The sequence below is a fragment of the Lethenteron reissneri genome, chromosome 64 (assembly GCF_015708825.2).
Source record: "Lethenteron reissneri isolate LAM-NWPU_2019-01 chromosome 64, ASM1570882v1, whole genome shotgun sequence".
Classification (NCBI taxonomy): domain Eukaryota; kingdom Metazoa; phylum Chordata; class Hyperoartia; order Petromyzontiformes; family Petromyzontidae; genus Lethenteron; species Lethenteron reissneri.
Window position 1 is genome coordinate 3,309,239 of NC_083842.1, and position 16,778 is coordinate 3,326,016.

Sequence of the window (16,778 nt, forward strand, 5' to 3'; positions counted from 1 at the left end):
TGTCTCAGCCAATGGGAGCAGAGCACGGAGCCCCCCCCCCCCTACTCCACCAGCGGAACGGGCCGAGAGGAGGGGTCGCACTTTAGCAAAAGGAGTCACCGCTCGACCACTCGATCTCCCGTCCAGCAGCCACCCTCACTCCTCCTCCCTCCCTCCCGTCAGTCACCCACCCCCTCCCTCCCTCCCATTCATCAAGTTTTCATCCCTCCCTCACTCCCCTTTGTCACCCCCCTCCATCACTCCTCTGCGTCGTCACTCCCTCCATCCCTCTCCGCCTCCCTCCCTCCCTCCCTCTCTCCCATTCATCATCATTGTCCCTTCTTCCTATCCATCTATCCCTCCCTCCATCCCTTTCCTCCATCATTTCTCCCTAGCTCGTTTCATACATTGCTTGCATGGGTGGTTGGGTGCGTGGTTTCGTTATTGAGTGAGTGGTTAAGTGAGCGAGTTGCGTGGATGGATTTGTAGTTGGGTGCGTGGTTTCGTTATTGAGTGAGTGGTTAAGTGAGTGAGTTGCGTGGATGGATTTGTAGTTGGGTGCGTGGTTTCGTTATTGAGTGAGTGGTTAAGTGAGTGAGTTGCGTGGATGGATTTGTAGTTGGGTGCGTGTTTTCGTTATTGAGTGAGTGGTTAAGTGAGGGAGTTGCGTGGATGGATTTGTAGTTGGGTGCGTGGTTTCGTTATTGAGTGAGTGGTTAAGTGAGTGAGTTGCGTGGATGGATTTGTAGTTGGGTGCGTGGTTTCGTTATTGAGTGAGTGATTAAGTGAGCGAGTTGCGTGGATGGATTTGTAGTTGGGTGCGTGGTTTCGTTATTGAGTGAGTGGTTAAGTGAGTGAGTTGCGTGGATGGATTTGTAGTTGGGTGCGTGATTTCGTTATTGAGTGAGTGGTTACGTGAGTGAGTTGCGTGGATGGATTTGTAGTTGGGTGCGTGGTTTCGTTATTGAGTGAGTGGTTAAGTGAGTGAGTTGCGTGGATGGATTTGTAGTTGGGTGCGTGGTTTCGTTATTGAGTGAGTGGTTAAGTGAGCGAGTTGCGTGGATGGATTTGTAGTTGGGTGCGTGGTTTCGTTATTGAGTGAGTGGTTAAGTGAGTGAGTTGCGTGGATGGATTTGTAGTTGGGTGCGTGGTTTCGTTATTGAGTGAGTGGTTAAGTGAGTGAGTTGCGTGGATGGATTTGTAGTTGGGTGCGTGGTTTCGTTATTGCGTGAGTGGTTAAGTGAGCGAGTTGCGTGGATGGATTTGTAGTTGGGTGCGTGGTTTCGTTATTGAGTGAGTGGTTAAGTGAGCGAGTTGCGTGGATGGATTTGTAGTTGGGTGCGTGGTTTCGTTATTGAGTGAGTGGTTAAGTGAGCGAGTTGCGTGGATGGATTTGTAGTTGGGTGCATGGTTTCGTTATTGAGTGAGTGGTTAAGTGAGTGAGTTGCGTGGATGGATTTGTAGTTGGGTGCGTGGTTTCGTTATTGAGTGAGTGGTTAAGTGAGTGAGTGGCGTGGATGGGTGAGCGTCAGGATGAGTGGCTGGGTGAGTGGTTAAGTGAGTGAGTTGCATGGATGGGTGAGTGGCATGGTGAGTGGCTGGGTGAGTGTTTGAGTGAGGTCGTGCGTGGATGGATTTGTGGTTGGGTGAGTGATTTTGGTGAGCGATTGAGCGAGTGAGTACGTGGGATGGATGTCCATGGGCGTGTTTGTGAGTAACTGAGCGAGTGAGTGGAAGAGTGTGTGTGGTTGTTTGTGGATGTGCGATTGGATTTGTGAATCCGTGGGTGGGTGGGGGGAGAGAGGCGAGTGTGTGTGGTGGGTGGTAGCGAGCGGTGGGCGTGTGTGTAGATTGGAGGATGGATGGGTGGGATGGAGGGTTGGGTAGGTGGGTGGGTGGGTGTGTGAGTGGGGTGGGGGTGTGTGTGTGTGGGTATTATTGGTGAAACTTGCGTTGGGGGGGAAAAATCTCGCAGGCAAAAAAAAGAAAGCCCCCACACATAACTTCAGCCGAGCGCTCAAGAGCAGACGGTGTGAGGCAGGGAGGAGCGAAGGGAGAGAGACGACACGCACACCACGCACACGTGGAGAGAGGGGATCTGAGCAGAAGGAGAAGTCAAAGGAGCAGAAGGGACTCGGCATTCGAGGATGGAGCAGGGAGGGAGGGCCAGGAGGGGCGATACAATGGGTTTATAGGAGTTGTGAAGCCAACACTTGCAGCCAAAGCGAATATTGACCGGCCGAGATGGTGGCATGGCGGCTGGCGGGGACAGCTAGGAGATCTACAATCTCATCAGCAGCACGGGGAGGTGGAGGAGGACACCGTGATCATCATCATCAGCAGCAACAGCAGCACCATCAGCATCATCATCAGCAGGAGTGTCACCACGAGTGGGGGAAGCATGTCCGTGGAGGCGCGTCTGGGTGCGGGATGTGATGGGATGAGAGGTCGGGGTGGGTCTCGACCAGTGCCGGATCGGGATCAGGATCGGAGGATCAGGAATCCGGACCGGGATCAATGGATCAGGGACCGGGATCAGAGGATCAGGGACCGGGATCTTCTGGAACGCCCGAGCTACTGTGATGCCGAGTTCGCGCTCGAACAGATAGCCAAGGTAGTGACCGGTGGTGGAAGTGATGGTGGTGGTGATGGTGGTGACGGTGGTGGTGGTGGTGACGGTGGTGGTGACGATGGTGGTGGTGGTGGTGACGGTGGTGATGGTGGTGATGGCGGTGATGGTGGTGACGGTGGTGACGGTGGTGGTGGTTGTGGTTATGATGGTGGTGGTGGTGATGATGATGGTGGTGGTGATGATGATAATGGTGGTGATGATGGTGGTGGCGATGGTGGTGGTGGTGATGGTGGTTAGCTGGGAGATAGACACACAAACACACAGAGAGACGCACACAGACAGCTTGGACACTGCACCAGTAGATGGACGTGTGGATGATGAGTTGGACGTGTGGGTGATGAGTTGGACGTGTGGATGATGAGTAGGACGTGTGGATGATGAGATGGACGTGTGGATGATGAGTTGGACGTGTGGATGATGAGATGGACGTGTGGATGATGAGTTGGACGTGTGGATGATGAGATGGACGTGTGGATGATGAGTTGGACGTGTGGATGATGAGTTGGACGTGTGGATGATGAGTAGGACGTGTGGATGATGAGATGGACGTGTGGATTATGAGTTGGACGTGTGGATGATGAGTTGGACGTGTGGATGATGAGTTGGACGTGTGGATGATGAGTTGGACGCACAGAGACGCACAGAGACACGGGGGACGTAGAGAGACAGACGGACACGTGGACACGTGCTGGAGCACCACACACACAGAACACCACCACACACAGAACACCACCACACACAGAACACCACCAACACACAGAACACCACCACACACAGAACACCACCACACACAGAACACCACCAACACACAGAACACCACCAACACACAGAACACCACCACACACAGAACACCACCACACACACAGAACACCACCGCACACACAGAACACCACCAACACACACAGAACACCACCAACACACACAGAACACCACCACACACACACAGAACATCACCACCACACACAGAACACCACCGAACACACAGAACACCACCACACACACAGAACACCACCACACACAGAACACCACCAACACACAGAACAACACCACACACACAGAACACAACCACACACACAGAACACCACCACACACAGAACACCACCGAACACACAGAACACCACCACACACACAGAACACCGCCACACACAGAACACCACCACACACAGAACACCACCAACACACAGAACACCACCACACACAAAACACCACCACACACAGAACACCACCAACACACAGAACACCACCACACACAGAACACCACCACACACAGAACACCACCACACACAGAACACCACCAACACACAGAACACCACCACACACAGAACACCACCACACACAGAACACCACCACACACAGAACACCACCAACACACAGAACACCACCACACACAGAACACCACCACACACAGAACACCACCATACACAGAACACCACCACACACAGAACACCACCAACACACAGAACACCACCACACACAGAACACCACCACACACAGAACACCACCACACACAGAACACCACCAACACACAGAACACCACCACACACAGAACACCACCACACACAGAACACCACCACACACAGAACACCACCATACACAGAACACCACCACACACAGAACACCACCACACACAGAACACCACCACACACAGAACACCACCACACACAGAACACCACCAACACACAGAACACCACCACACACAGAACACCACCACACACAGAACACCACCACACACAGAACACCACCATACACAGAACACCACCACACACAGAACACCACACACACAGAACACCACCACACACACAGAACACCACCACCACACACACAGAACACCACCGCACACACAGAACACCACCACACACCACACAGAACACCACCACACACACAGAACACCACCACACACACAGAACACCACCACACACACAGAACACCACCACACACACAGAACACCACCACACACACAGAACACCACCACACACACAGAACACCACCACACACACACAGAACACCACCACACACACAGAACACCACCACACACACAGAACACCACCAACACACACAGAACACCACCGCACACACAGAACACCACCACACACACACAGAACACCACCACACACACAGAACACCACCACACACACAGAACACCACCACACACACAGAACACCACCACACACACAGAACACCACCGCACACACAGAACACCACCGCACACACAGAACACCACCGCACACACAGAACACCACCACACACACACAGAACACCACCGCACACACAGAACACCACCGCACACACACAGAACACCACCACACACACAGAACACCACCACACACACAGAACACCACCACACACACAGAACACCACCACACACACAGAACACCACCAACACACACAGAACACCACCACACACACAGAACACCACCAACACACACAGAACACCACCACACACACAGAACACCACCACACACACACAGAACACCACCACACACACACAGGGAAGAGGCATCAAGGACACACAGACACAACCACGCACGGCTAAACACTAAACACACACAGAACACCACCACACACAGAACACCACCACACACACACAGAACACCACCACACACACAGAACACCACCACACACACAGAACACCACCACACACAGAACACCACCACACACACAGAACACCACCACCACACACAGAACACCACCACACACACAGAACACCACCACACACACAGAACACCACCACACACAGAACACCACCACACACACACAGAACACCACCATACACAGAACACCACCACACACACAGAACACCACCACACACACAGAACACCACCACACACACACAGAACACCACCACACACACAGAACACCACCACACACACAGAACACCACCAACACACACAAAACACCACCGCACACACAGAACACCACCACACACACACAGAACACCACCACACACACAGAACACCACCGCACACACAGAACACCACCACACACACAGAACACCACCACCACACACACAGAACACCACCACACACACAGAACACCACCAACACACAGAACACCACCACACACACAGAACACCACCACACACACAGAACACCACCACACACACAGAACACCACCACACACAGAACACCACCACACACACAGAACACCACCACCACACACAGAACACCACCACACACAGAACACCACCACACACACACAGAACACCACCAACACACACAGACACAACCACGCACGGCTAAACACTAAACACACACATGGCCACGGAGATGGAAACACAACACAGACGCGCAGTTAAACCCACACGGAGTCACAATGCGTGTTGTTAGTGTGCACTGTACACGCACTGTCCTGTGTGGTCATTTGCACGTGTACAGTATTGTATGTGCTGTGTGTTAAGTGTGTCTGTGTGTTAAGTGTGTCTGTGTGTTAAGTGTGTCTGTGTGTTAAGTGTGTCTGTGTGTACAACTTGTACATGTGTGTACAGCATGTGATGTGTGTGTGTATCTGTTGTTGTTGTGTGTAGAGCATATGTTAGTGTATGTATCGTGTATGATGTGTGTGTGTGTATCGTGTATGCTGTGTGTGTAGAGCATGTGTTAGTGTGTGTATCGTGTATGCTGTGTGTGTACAGCATGTGTTGTGTGTATCGTGTATGCTGTGTGTGTGTGTGTACAGCATGTGTTGTGTGTATCGTGTATGCTGTGTGTGTGTGTGTACAGCATGTGTTGTGTGTATCGTGTATGCTGTGTGTGTGTGTGTACAGCATGTGTTGTGTGTATCGTGTATGCTGTGTGTGTGTAGAGCATGTGTTGTGTGTGTATCGTGTATGCTGTGTGTGTATGTACAGCATGTGTTGTGTGTATCGTGTATGCTGTGTGTGTGTGTGTGTACAGCATGTGTTGTGTGTATCGTGTATGCTGTGTGTGTGTGTACAGCATGTGTTGTGTGTATCGTATATGCTGTGTGTGTGTGTGTACAGCATGTGATGTGTGTATCGTGTATGCTGTGTGTGTGTGTGTGTGTACAGCATGTGTTGTGTGTATCGTGTATGCTGTGTGTTGTGTGTGTACAGCATGTGTTGTGTGTATCGTGTATGCTGTGTGTTGTGTGTGTACAGCATGTGTTGTGTGTATCGTGTATGCTGTGTGTTGTGTGTGTACAGCATGTGTTGTGTGTATCGTGTATGCTGTGTGTGTGTGTACAGCATGTGTTGTGTGTATCGTGTATGCTGTGTGTGTGTGTACAGCATGTGATGTGTGTATCGTGTATGCTGTGTGTGTGTACAGCATGTGTTGTGTGTATCGTGTATGCTGTGTGTTGTGTGTGTACAGCATGTGTTGTGTGTATCGTGTATGCTGTGTGTTGTGTGTGTACAGCATGTGTTGTGTGTATCGTGTATGCTGTGTGTGTGTACAGCATGTGTTGTGTGTATCGTGTATGCTGTGTGTGTGTGTGTACAGCATGTGATGTGTGTATCGTGTATGCTGTGTGTGTGTACAGCATGTGTTGTGTGTATCGTGTATGCTGTGTGTGTGTTGTGTGTGTACAGCATGTGTTGTGTGTATCGTGTATGCTGTGTGTATGTACAGCATGTGTTGTGTGTATCGTGTATGATGTGTGTGTGTGTGTGTACAGCATGTGTTGTGTGTATCGTGTATGCTGTGTGTGTATGTACAGCATGTGTTGTGTGTATCGTGTATGCTGTGTGTGTGTGTACAGCATGTGTTGTGTGTATCGTGTATGCTGTGTGTGTATGTACAGCATGTGTTGTGTGTATCGTGTATGCTGTGTGTGTATTGTGTATGTACAGCATGTGTTGTATGTATCGTGTATGCTGTGTGTGTTGTGTGTGTACAGCATGTGTTGTGTGTATCGTGTATGCTGTGTGTGTTGTGTGTGTACAGCATGTGTTGTGTGTATCGTGTATGCTGTGTGTGTATGTACAGCATGTGTTGTGTGTATCGTGTATGCTGTGTGTGTGTACAGCATGTGTTGTGTGTATCGTGTATGCTGTGTGTGTGTTGTGTGTGTACAGCATGTGTTGTGTGTATCGTGTATGCTGTGTGTGTGTGTAGAGCATGTGTTGTGTGTATCGTGTATGCTGTGTGCGTGTGTATGTACAACATGTGTTGTGTGTATCGTAGTATGCTGTGTGTGTGTGTGTACAGCATGTGTTGTGTGTATCGTGTATGCTGTGTGTGTGTACAGCATGTGTTGTGTGTATCGTGTATGCTGTGTGTGTGTGTACAGCATGTGTTGTGTGTGCTGTTGCTAATGTGTGCACTGTACTGTGCTGCTTAAGCAGTGTATGGAATGTAACGTTGTACAGTGCGTGTAATTGTGTGTATGTGTGTCGTCTTAGTGTGTAATGTTGTATTGGTTGGCGCTGTATGTGTAGGAAGTTGTTGTTGTTGTTGTGTTATGATCTGCCAGTGTGTGTATAGAGAGTCGTGTTGTGTTTATCGCAGTGTTTGTTGTGGTGTGAGAAGAGTACTGTACGTGTAGCGGTGCCAGTGTGTGTTGTGTGTCAGGTAGAGTGTGTTGGTGTGTGTACACAATGGTGCATGTGTTGTCTTAAGTATGTGAACTGTTGTGTGTGTGTTGCTAAAAGTACAGGGAAGACTGTGTGTGTATACATAGTGTGTTGTGTTTGTACTTATTAGGGATGTATTGTGTTGTGTATTGACAAGTATGCATGTGTTTTGTGCTGTGTATGTGTTGTGTTAAGTATGTTTAGTGTGATGTGTTTGTGCTGTTGTATACGTAAGGGATGTAGTGTGTCCTTGTGTTGCTGTGTGTTAATGTTAAGTATAGAAATATTGTGTTTTGTGTGTGTTTGGCAGTAGTGGAGATGGAAATTGAAAACACAATCACACATGCATGCACGCACACGTACATGCTTATCAATGCTCACAAACACATGGGCACACACGTGCAGAGATACACACACACGTGCAGAGATGCACACTCACACACGTTCAGAGCTACACACACGCGTGCAGAGATACTCGCACACATACACGTGCAGAGTTACACTCACACACACGTGCAGAGATACACTCACACACACGTGCAGAGTTACACTCACACACACGTGCAGAGACACACACACGTGCAGAGATACACTCACACACACGTGCAGAGTTTGCACACACACACACGTGCAGAGCTACACATACACGTGCAGAGACACACACACGTGCAGAGATACACTCACACACACGTGCAGAGATACACTCACACACACGTGCAGAGACACACTCACACACACGTGCAGAGACACTCAAACACACGTGGAGAGACACTCACACACGTGCAGAGACACTCACGCACACGTGCAGAGACACACTCACACACACGTGCAGAGATACACACACACACGTGCAGAGTTACACTCACACACACGTGCAGAGATACATTCACACACGTGCAGAGACACTCACACACACGTGCAGAGATACACTCACACACGTGCAGAGTTACACTCACACACACGTGCAGAGATACACTCACACACACGTGCAGAGTTACACTCACACACACGTGCAGAGATACACTCACACACACGTGCAGAGACACACTCACACACACGTGCAGAGTTACACTCACACACGTGCAGAGATACACACACACACGTGCAGAGACACTCACACACGTGCAGAGAGACACACACACACACGTGCAGAGATACACTCACACACACGTGCAGAGATACACTCACACACACGTGCAGAAGTTACACTCACACACGTGCAGAGATACACTCACACACACGTGCAGAGTTACACTCACACACACGTGCAGAGATACACTCACACACACGTGCAGAGTTACACTCACACACACGTGCAGAGATACACTCACACACACGTGCAGAGACACACTCACACACACGTGCAGAGTTACACTCACACACGTGCAGAGATACACTCACACACACGTGCAGAGTTACACTCACACACACGTGCAGAGATACACTCACACACACGTGCAGAGTTACACTCATACACACGTGCAGAGTTACACTCACACACGTGCAGAGATACACTCACACACACGTGCAGAGTTACACTCACACACACGTGCAGAGACACACTCACACACACGTGCAGAGTTACACTCACACACGTGCAGAGATACACTCACACACACGTGCAGAGTTACACTCACACACACGTGCAGAGATACACTCACACACACGTGCAGAGACACACTCACACACACGTGCAGAGTTACACTCACACACGTGCAGAGATACACACACACACGTGCAGAGACACTCACACACGTGCAGAGAGACACACACACACACGTGCAGAGACACACACGTGCAGAGATACACTCATACTCACACACGTGCAGAGATACACACACACACGTGCAGAGACACACACACACGTGCAGAGCTACACACACGTGCAGAGACACTCACACACACGTGCAGAGATACACTCACACGTGCAGAGGCACTCACACACGTGCAGAGACACACACACACGTGCAGAGATACACTCACACACACGTGCAGAGTTACACTCACACACGTGCAGAGATACACTCACACACACGTACAGAGGCACTCACACACGTGCAGAGACACACACACACGTGCAGAGATACACTCACACACACGTGCAGAGCTACACTCACACAGGTGCAGAGATACACTCACACACACGTGCAGAGATACACTCACACACGTGCAGAGATACACTCACACACGTGCAGAGATACACTCACACACACGTGCAGAGATACACTCACACACACGTGCAGAGATACACTCACACACACGTGCAGAGATACACCCACATATCCATTCATACTCCCACAACTCACACACCCATACATGCAGACTCACACCCACACCCACGTTCATTCATACATTTACACACGTGCATAATACACTCACGTAAACATACTCACATCCATACACTCCCACATATCTTTACCAATATTCACACGAGCACACACACACGTCCCTTACGCTCACTCACAGTATACCCTGTTGCCTTGTATGGACGAGTGCTGTTAGCGAGCACCTATTAGCCCCGCACTCAGCTGTGACACACACGTGCTTCCACGCGCTTGTAACATGGGGTTGGTAATGATGCTGGAGATGCTGCTGTTAATGTTGTTGCTGATGCTGTTGATGTTGCAGCTGATGATGGTCATGTTGATTTCGTTTATTATGATGTGGTGTATGTATATGTACGTATAACTTCTTTTGCACTGTACGTAGCCAATCGTGCTGATTGGAGGTGCTGCTGATAATATGAATGCTGCTACTGATGATAATTTGTATGCTAATGTTAGTTATGATGGTAATGATTATGGTCATGGCAGCTTGCAGGTGATGGTCATCCTCCCGTTGTGGTGGTGGTGGTGATGCTAAAGCATAATGTGTATCTCCTGTAGTAGTATTTATTCTGCGTGTGTCCCAGGAAAGCCTGAGTCTCAGGACTCTTTCCCAGGCGGGTCCTGCCTGCAGTCGTGGGCATTGATGAGCCGCATGTGCAAATCCCAATTGAGTAATTTTCGGGCAATTTTTCTAAACCTGCCAAATTTGGGCCGTGACGCCGACACACCACGGCCCGTTCTTGCGAACGGCGTCACGGGAATCTTTAACGTCCACTGCACTGCGAGTGAAGCGGATGGCACTTCGCATTCTCACGGCTAATAGTATTCGTATTCTCACGGCTAATAGTATTCGTATTCTCACGGATAATAGTACCAAGGAATCCGTGAACCTCTCTGCCACAAGTGGCGAGCGCGCTGCCTCTGGTCCGTGGCGTCGCCACCGTGTGTGAGTGAGAGTGTCAGTGAGCAAGTCGGAGTGTGTCGATGTAGAATTAGGCATTCTAACATGCCCAGGCATTTGGGGTTTCTGTCTGTTAGGGGGTCCCTGTGTGGATTGAGAGAATATTGTGAGGGGGCTTGCAGGGGGCTAAGGGGGTGAGTGGGGCCCCTCTCTTTGTCCCTACAGCCCCTGGACCCCTTTCTCATTTCACACTAAAACCACTGGGCCCATTGTCCCATTTGTTTGGCCCTAAAAACAAGGCTCTATTTTACGGGTGGAAAAAAACCCCACCAGCTCTTTTTCTTCTCCGCTGCAGTTTTTGTTTTCTGTTTATTTATTTAATTCCCTTTTCTGGGGTACATTTTTTTAGTCGTCCCTTTGTCCGGCCCTATTTGTGTTTCTTGTGTGTGCCCGTGGGTCTGTGTCCGTGTGCGTTGTGTTTTTTTGTGTGTGCAAAAATACAATTCTTGGGCTCCAGAGTTTCAAATTGTGGCTTCACCATCATTGTGAGGTCTCACGCAGGGCGCCCAAATGACCGAGAGTAACCCCATGCCCGCCCAGCACTTAAGCACCCTGCACAAATAAAGCTACCACAATCCACCCACCACAATCCATCCACCACGATCCACCCACTGTGATTCATCCACCGTGATCCATCCACCACGATCCACCCACCACGATCCACCCACCCACCACAATCCACCCACCACTTTCCACCCACCACTTTCCACCCATCATGATCCACTCGGAAGGTCACGGGTTCAACTCCTGGTTGTGGGGGTTGACTCGGCCCATCATCCCTCGGAGGGCGATTAAGTAGGTATCGACTTTGTAGGGAAGATCCACAATGATTTATTTTCTGCATAGACTCACCCCCACCATAAGAATGAGGAATTCCCATCACTGGCTCTGCAGGGATGTAAACGGAAGATGAGCACCAATGCCTCAATGCTCATTTGAGCAGAAAATCACTTTGTCACTTTGTCTGCTGAAATTGAGTCCACTCGCTTTATTCCGTACGTAGTATCTAGCAACAAGACACCAGGCTGTGACATGATGATGTTTTTTTGATGGGGATGTTGATGACGATTCTGATGGTGTTGTTGATGATTTTGGAGGAGGAAGTATCCTTGTTGATAATTATGAGAATGCTGCTTATAACAATTGAGATCGTCATCGCAATGATGGTGATCATCATGATTATGAACACGTAATTACGCGTGATGTCATCTCTGAATAGCGCCACGTGTTGTGCATTTCTTTCCTCAAGTTTACACCACGCACTAACGAGTGCCCCACATTCATGGCAATAATTAAACATTCAAGGTTTTTTTCTCCAGTAAATAGCAATACAATTTCAATCTTTGGGGTCTCAAGGAGTAGGGGGCATGGTGGGGATCTGAACCCTATGGAATCCACGGCTGAAGCGGAGTGAGAGGGCACCGGGTGAACGCGTCGCGAGGTCTGGACACGAGCGTGATTTCTGTTCGTGGCGCGGTGGCAGGGCCGGGCGACTGGGCGGCGCGCGCCGCTGTGGCTGCGCGCGCGCCTGCAGGCCGTGCTGTTCGAGCTCGGCTGCCGGATCCACGCACACTGCGGCAAGGTCCTCTTCCTGGGCCTCCTCGTCTTCGGGGCCTTCGCCGTGGGCCTCCGCGTGGCCTTTGTCGAGACCGATATCGAGGAGCTCTGGGTTGAAGGTGCGTGCGGTGCGGGCGGTGCTTGCAGTGTGGTACGTGCGGTTAGCGTGGTGCGTGCGGAGCATGCGGTGCATCTGCCAATCTTCTCACGGCATCTGGGTCTGTTCCGTGACCTAGCAGCCAGCCGGTAATACTTCACGTGGCCTCGCAGTGCACCTAGCCTGGCACAAGCGCCGTGGTGACATCACCGCCACTTAGTGGTGAATGGTGACTGTTGTGTTTGCGTGTTTGTGGGGAGCGGTGGTGCAGTGGTTATCACACCGCGCTGCAAACTCGGCCACCCGAGTTCAAGGATGGCGATGATGATAATTTTGACAACCCAACTGTGCAGACAAACGTGGCCAGGCATGGGCGTGGTATGACGTGAACCCAAATATATCTTCACAAACCATGGTCGATCCACTGCTGGATGAAGGCCTCTCCAAGCTGTTGGTCACCTCTCATGATCATCCTGCTGATGAGACCCTGAATGTCACGAAACCGTTCCTGAGCTTTGCTTGTGGTGAGCCATTTCGGCTGAAATAATCGCTCCCAGAAGGAATGCCGTGTGGCTGATGGGATGTGTGGATTTAAATAAAAAATGTTAGGTGGAAGCCAGATATGGGAAGGAGGTGCATCGTCAGTTTATTGACATATATCTTCTCCACAAGGCCCAGTGATTTCCTTGCGATGTAACGGTCCACCTCTGTCCTCCGAGTTTGAATTTGGTCAAGTCACCGTCGTTTCTGCAGGATTCCAAGTGGGCTCGCAGGGCGTGACCCCCGCGAGGGACGGGGAGCGGGGATGTTTATCGGCCAAGAGAGGGGACGGTGCAGGGGACAGCAGAGCGGAGTATGGGAGATGGGACAGTATAGTGGGGGAGGAAGGGGTGAGAAAGGAGGGTACGGGAGGGAGGAAGATAGCAGCGGAGTAGGGGATCGGAGGAGAGTGGCACGAGCTACTTAGGAGGATGGCATGGGGGTACAGGGTAGATCGAGTCATTGAGAGCACTGGGAGTTTCGATGAGGGAGAGTGGAAAGAGGAGTTGGGAGTGAGGAGTGGAGAGGGACGAGAAGGTGGTGAGGGGAGAGGAGTCGGAGGTGAGTGTGTGAATTGAGAGCGAGTGGAGGCCGGAGGGGGAGCAAGTGACAAGTAGTAATCGAGAGGAGAGACAGAAGAGAGGAGTGAGGTGAGCAGAGAGAGAGCTGAGTGGGGTGAGGGGTGAGGGAGAAAGAAGGTAGAGCTGAGTTGGATGAGGGGTGAGGGGGGGTAGAGCTGAGTGGGGTGGGGGGGAGGAGAGAGGAGACATCAGCCAAAGCTGCCGCCATTTTGCCCCCGGTGCTCGCTGTGTGGTCTGACCGGTGGTGGCCGAGTTCCATCCCCGCGCCCCCCCCCACCACTCTACCCCCCCACCACCACTCTACCCCCCCACCACCACTCTCTCTCTCCCCACCTCCCCCTTCCTCTCTCTCTCCCTGTGCTCTCCCCTCCCCCAGCTGCCCCATTATCCCAGCGCCCATCCCATCCCGGCAGCACGGCTGGGGTGGAAGCCAACACACACACAGAGACACACACACATAGAGACACACACACAACAACAACAGCAGTCGCCGTTCACCAATAAGTAGCGGGGGCGTCACCACGGTGCTTGTGCCATGGTAGGTGCACTTTGGAGGCCATGTGAAGTGTCGGAAGGCCCGCTGGCAGGTCACCGGACAGACCCGAGCGCCATGGGTTGACTGACTGTGTTGACAACCGCGCTCCCCACTGTACCAACTTGCTGCATTTTATCCGCCCGACGCTCCCCTCGTTGTTGTGAGCGTCGCTCCTCCACCCACCGCTGTTGCTGGAGCGTGACTGCCTCCGACTTCCCAGTAGCATCCTTAACAGCCTCCTCCACAGAGGCCGATCTTGACACCGCTGGTAGCAGTCAGCGGCAAGTCCAATCCGCTCCACATCTTCCCACAACAAATGTTTCTAACCGGCACAGATGTTCCTTCAGAGGGGTCCACGTTTTGCAAGCCGAGAGAAGGGAGTGCACGACTGTGACCGAGAAGACCCGGAGTTTCGTGTGGAGCGACAGACCAGATAGCTTCCACATAGCGTTATGCAGCTGATGAAAATGTAATGCCAGTCGACTGATTTGTAGTAAGACTTTTCTTGGCAAACCAGAACGAGTCATAAGCACACTGCTCAGGTACGGAACATCTCAATTCCCTCCACATCTGCCCTATCACCAATGGGGAGTTGAGGGGTGGAGTGTTTGATGGCATGAAATACCCAGTTAGGTACCTTTCGTGGGGCAAATGGTAAGGCCCCACCTCCGAGTGACATGAGCAGCAAAGCTCCTAACTCCTTCTCAGAGGGAGTAGCAACCATCAGATCATCAGCATCCGTAATAACGTGGTTGACCAAAAGGGAGCCATCCCTTGACCGCACCCGAGCATTGATCCCATTGTATCTGTACCAGATGGAAATTCCTCCGGTACAGCCATCGAAAGCTTCTCGAACTACGTGGTCGAAAAAGTATGTTAAATAATGTCAGAACTAGAGGACACCCCTGTCTCTCCCTAAGGTGAACCGGGAATGGCTCTGGATTTACCCGGGCCTGCCTACCAACATGAAGGTTCTTACTGATTGTGAGCAGAGATTTAGGGACCCCAAAAGCATTAAAAATAACTCGGAGCCCTGGTATATTGATGGTATTACAGTGATACCTCGGTTCAAGAACGCTTCTGTTCACGAACAACTCGGTTCACGAACAGAAAAGTTCATAAAAATATGCTCCGGTTCACGAACTCCGCTTCGGTTCACGAACAGGAGCCGCGGCCATTTTAATGCTATTTCCAGGCTGTCACGTGGTCGTGACTTCCTGTAGGAAGATCGTGGAGAGAAGAAGAGACACAGAAAGAAGTACTGCGAGTACTGTGAAGACACTTTCAGTGACTTTTTGCTTTTTGGTGTGCTTTCTAGCACATACAATACTGTACTGTACTACTGTACTGTATTGTACAATACTGTACTTACTGTATTGTACAGTTCACCCGTTTGAGTGCTTACTGAAGTCATCTCAAGCAAGGTTAGTGTTCTCTCTTTATACATTACTATACTGTACAGTACTAATGTGTATTGTAATTTGTTTCATATTTTTGTGCTTCAAAAACCAAAAAAAACGGTCAGAACGGATTAACCGGATTTACATTGAACCCTATGGGAAAATGTGCCTCGGTTCACGACCAATTCGGTTCGCGACCAGAGTCAGTTCACGAATTAAGTTCGTGAACCGAGGTATCACTGTATAGGCCTTGACTAGGTGAATAAAGCACAGATGTAGGTCCTGTTGGAATTTTCCTACACCTCTGCTGTAGCAGACGGACAGAGAATGTATAGGACTTCCCCGACCTGAATCCACATTTGGGTTCTGCAAGTTTTTCTTCAGTGTGCCTAGCAAGAGACACACAAAGACAATGGCACATACATACACAGATACACACACAAAGACACACAGAGAATGACACGAAGAAACACATGCAATCAAAACAGTGTTGGAAGAACTTGCTGTGGGTACATTCTCGCGGGTGCAAATTCCACATTCATTTAGCAGGAACAAGTCTGTCGACGTATAAGCCCTCATTGTAATAGCTAGACGTGTACCGTAATGGCTCTATTTGGGCCTGCTTAGGAGACTCGG

General features: G+C 50.6%; 1 protein-coding gene across 2 annotated transcripts in view; it reads left to right on the forward strand.

Annotated features, from left to right (window-relative positions):
* The first annotated feature begins 2,001 nt into the window (after positions 1-2,001).
* PTCH1 (patched 1) overlaps positions 2,002-16,778 on the forward strand; it is a 54,043-nt gene continuing 39,266 nt past the window's right edge. For both annotated transcript variants that reach the window (XM_061577348.1, XM_061577349.1), the window contains exons 1-2: positions 2,002-2,593; positions 12,916-13,108. In XM_061577348.1, the coding sequence (XP_061433332.1) occupies positions 2,381-2,593; positions 12,916-13,108 (406 nt within the window). In that variant the 5' untranslated portion in view covers positions 2,002-2,380. The remainder of the gene's footprint in view (positions 2,594-12,915; positions 13,109-16,778) is intronic.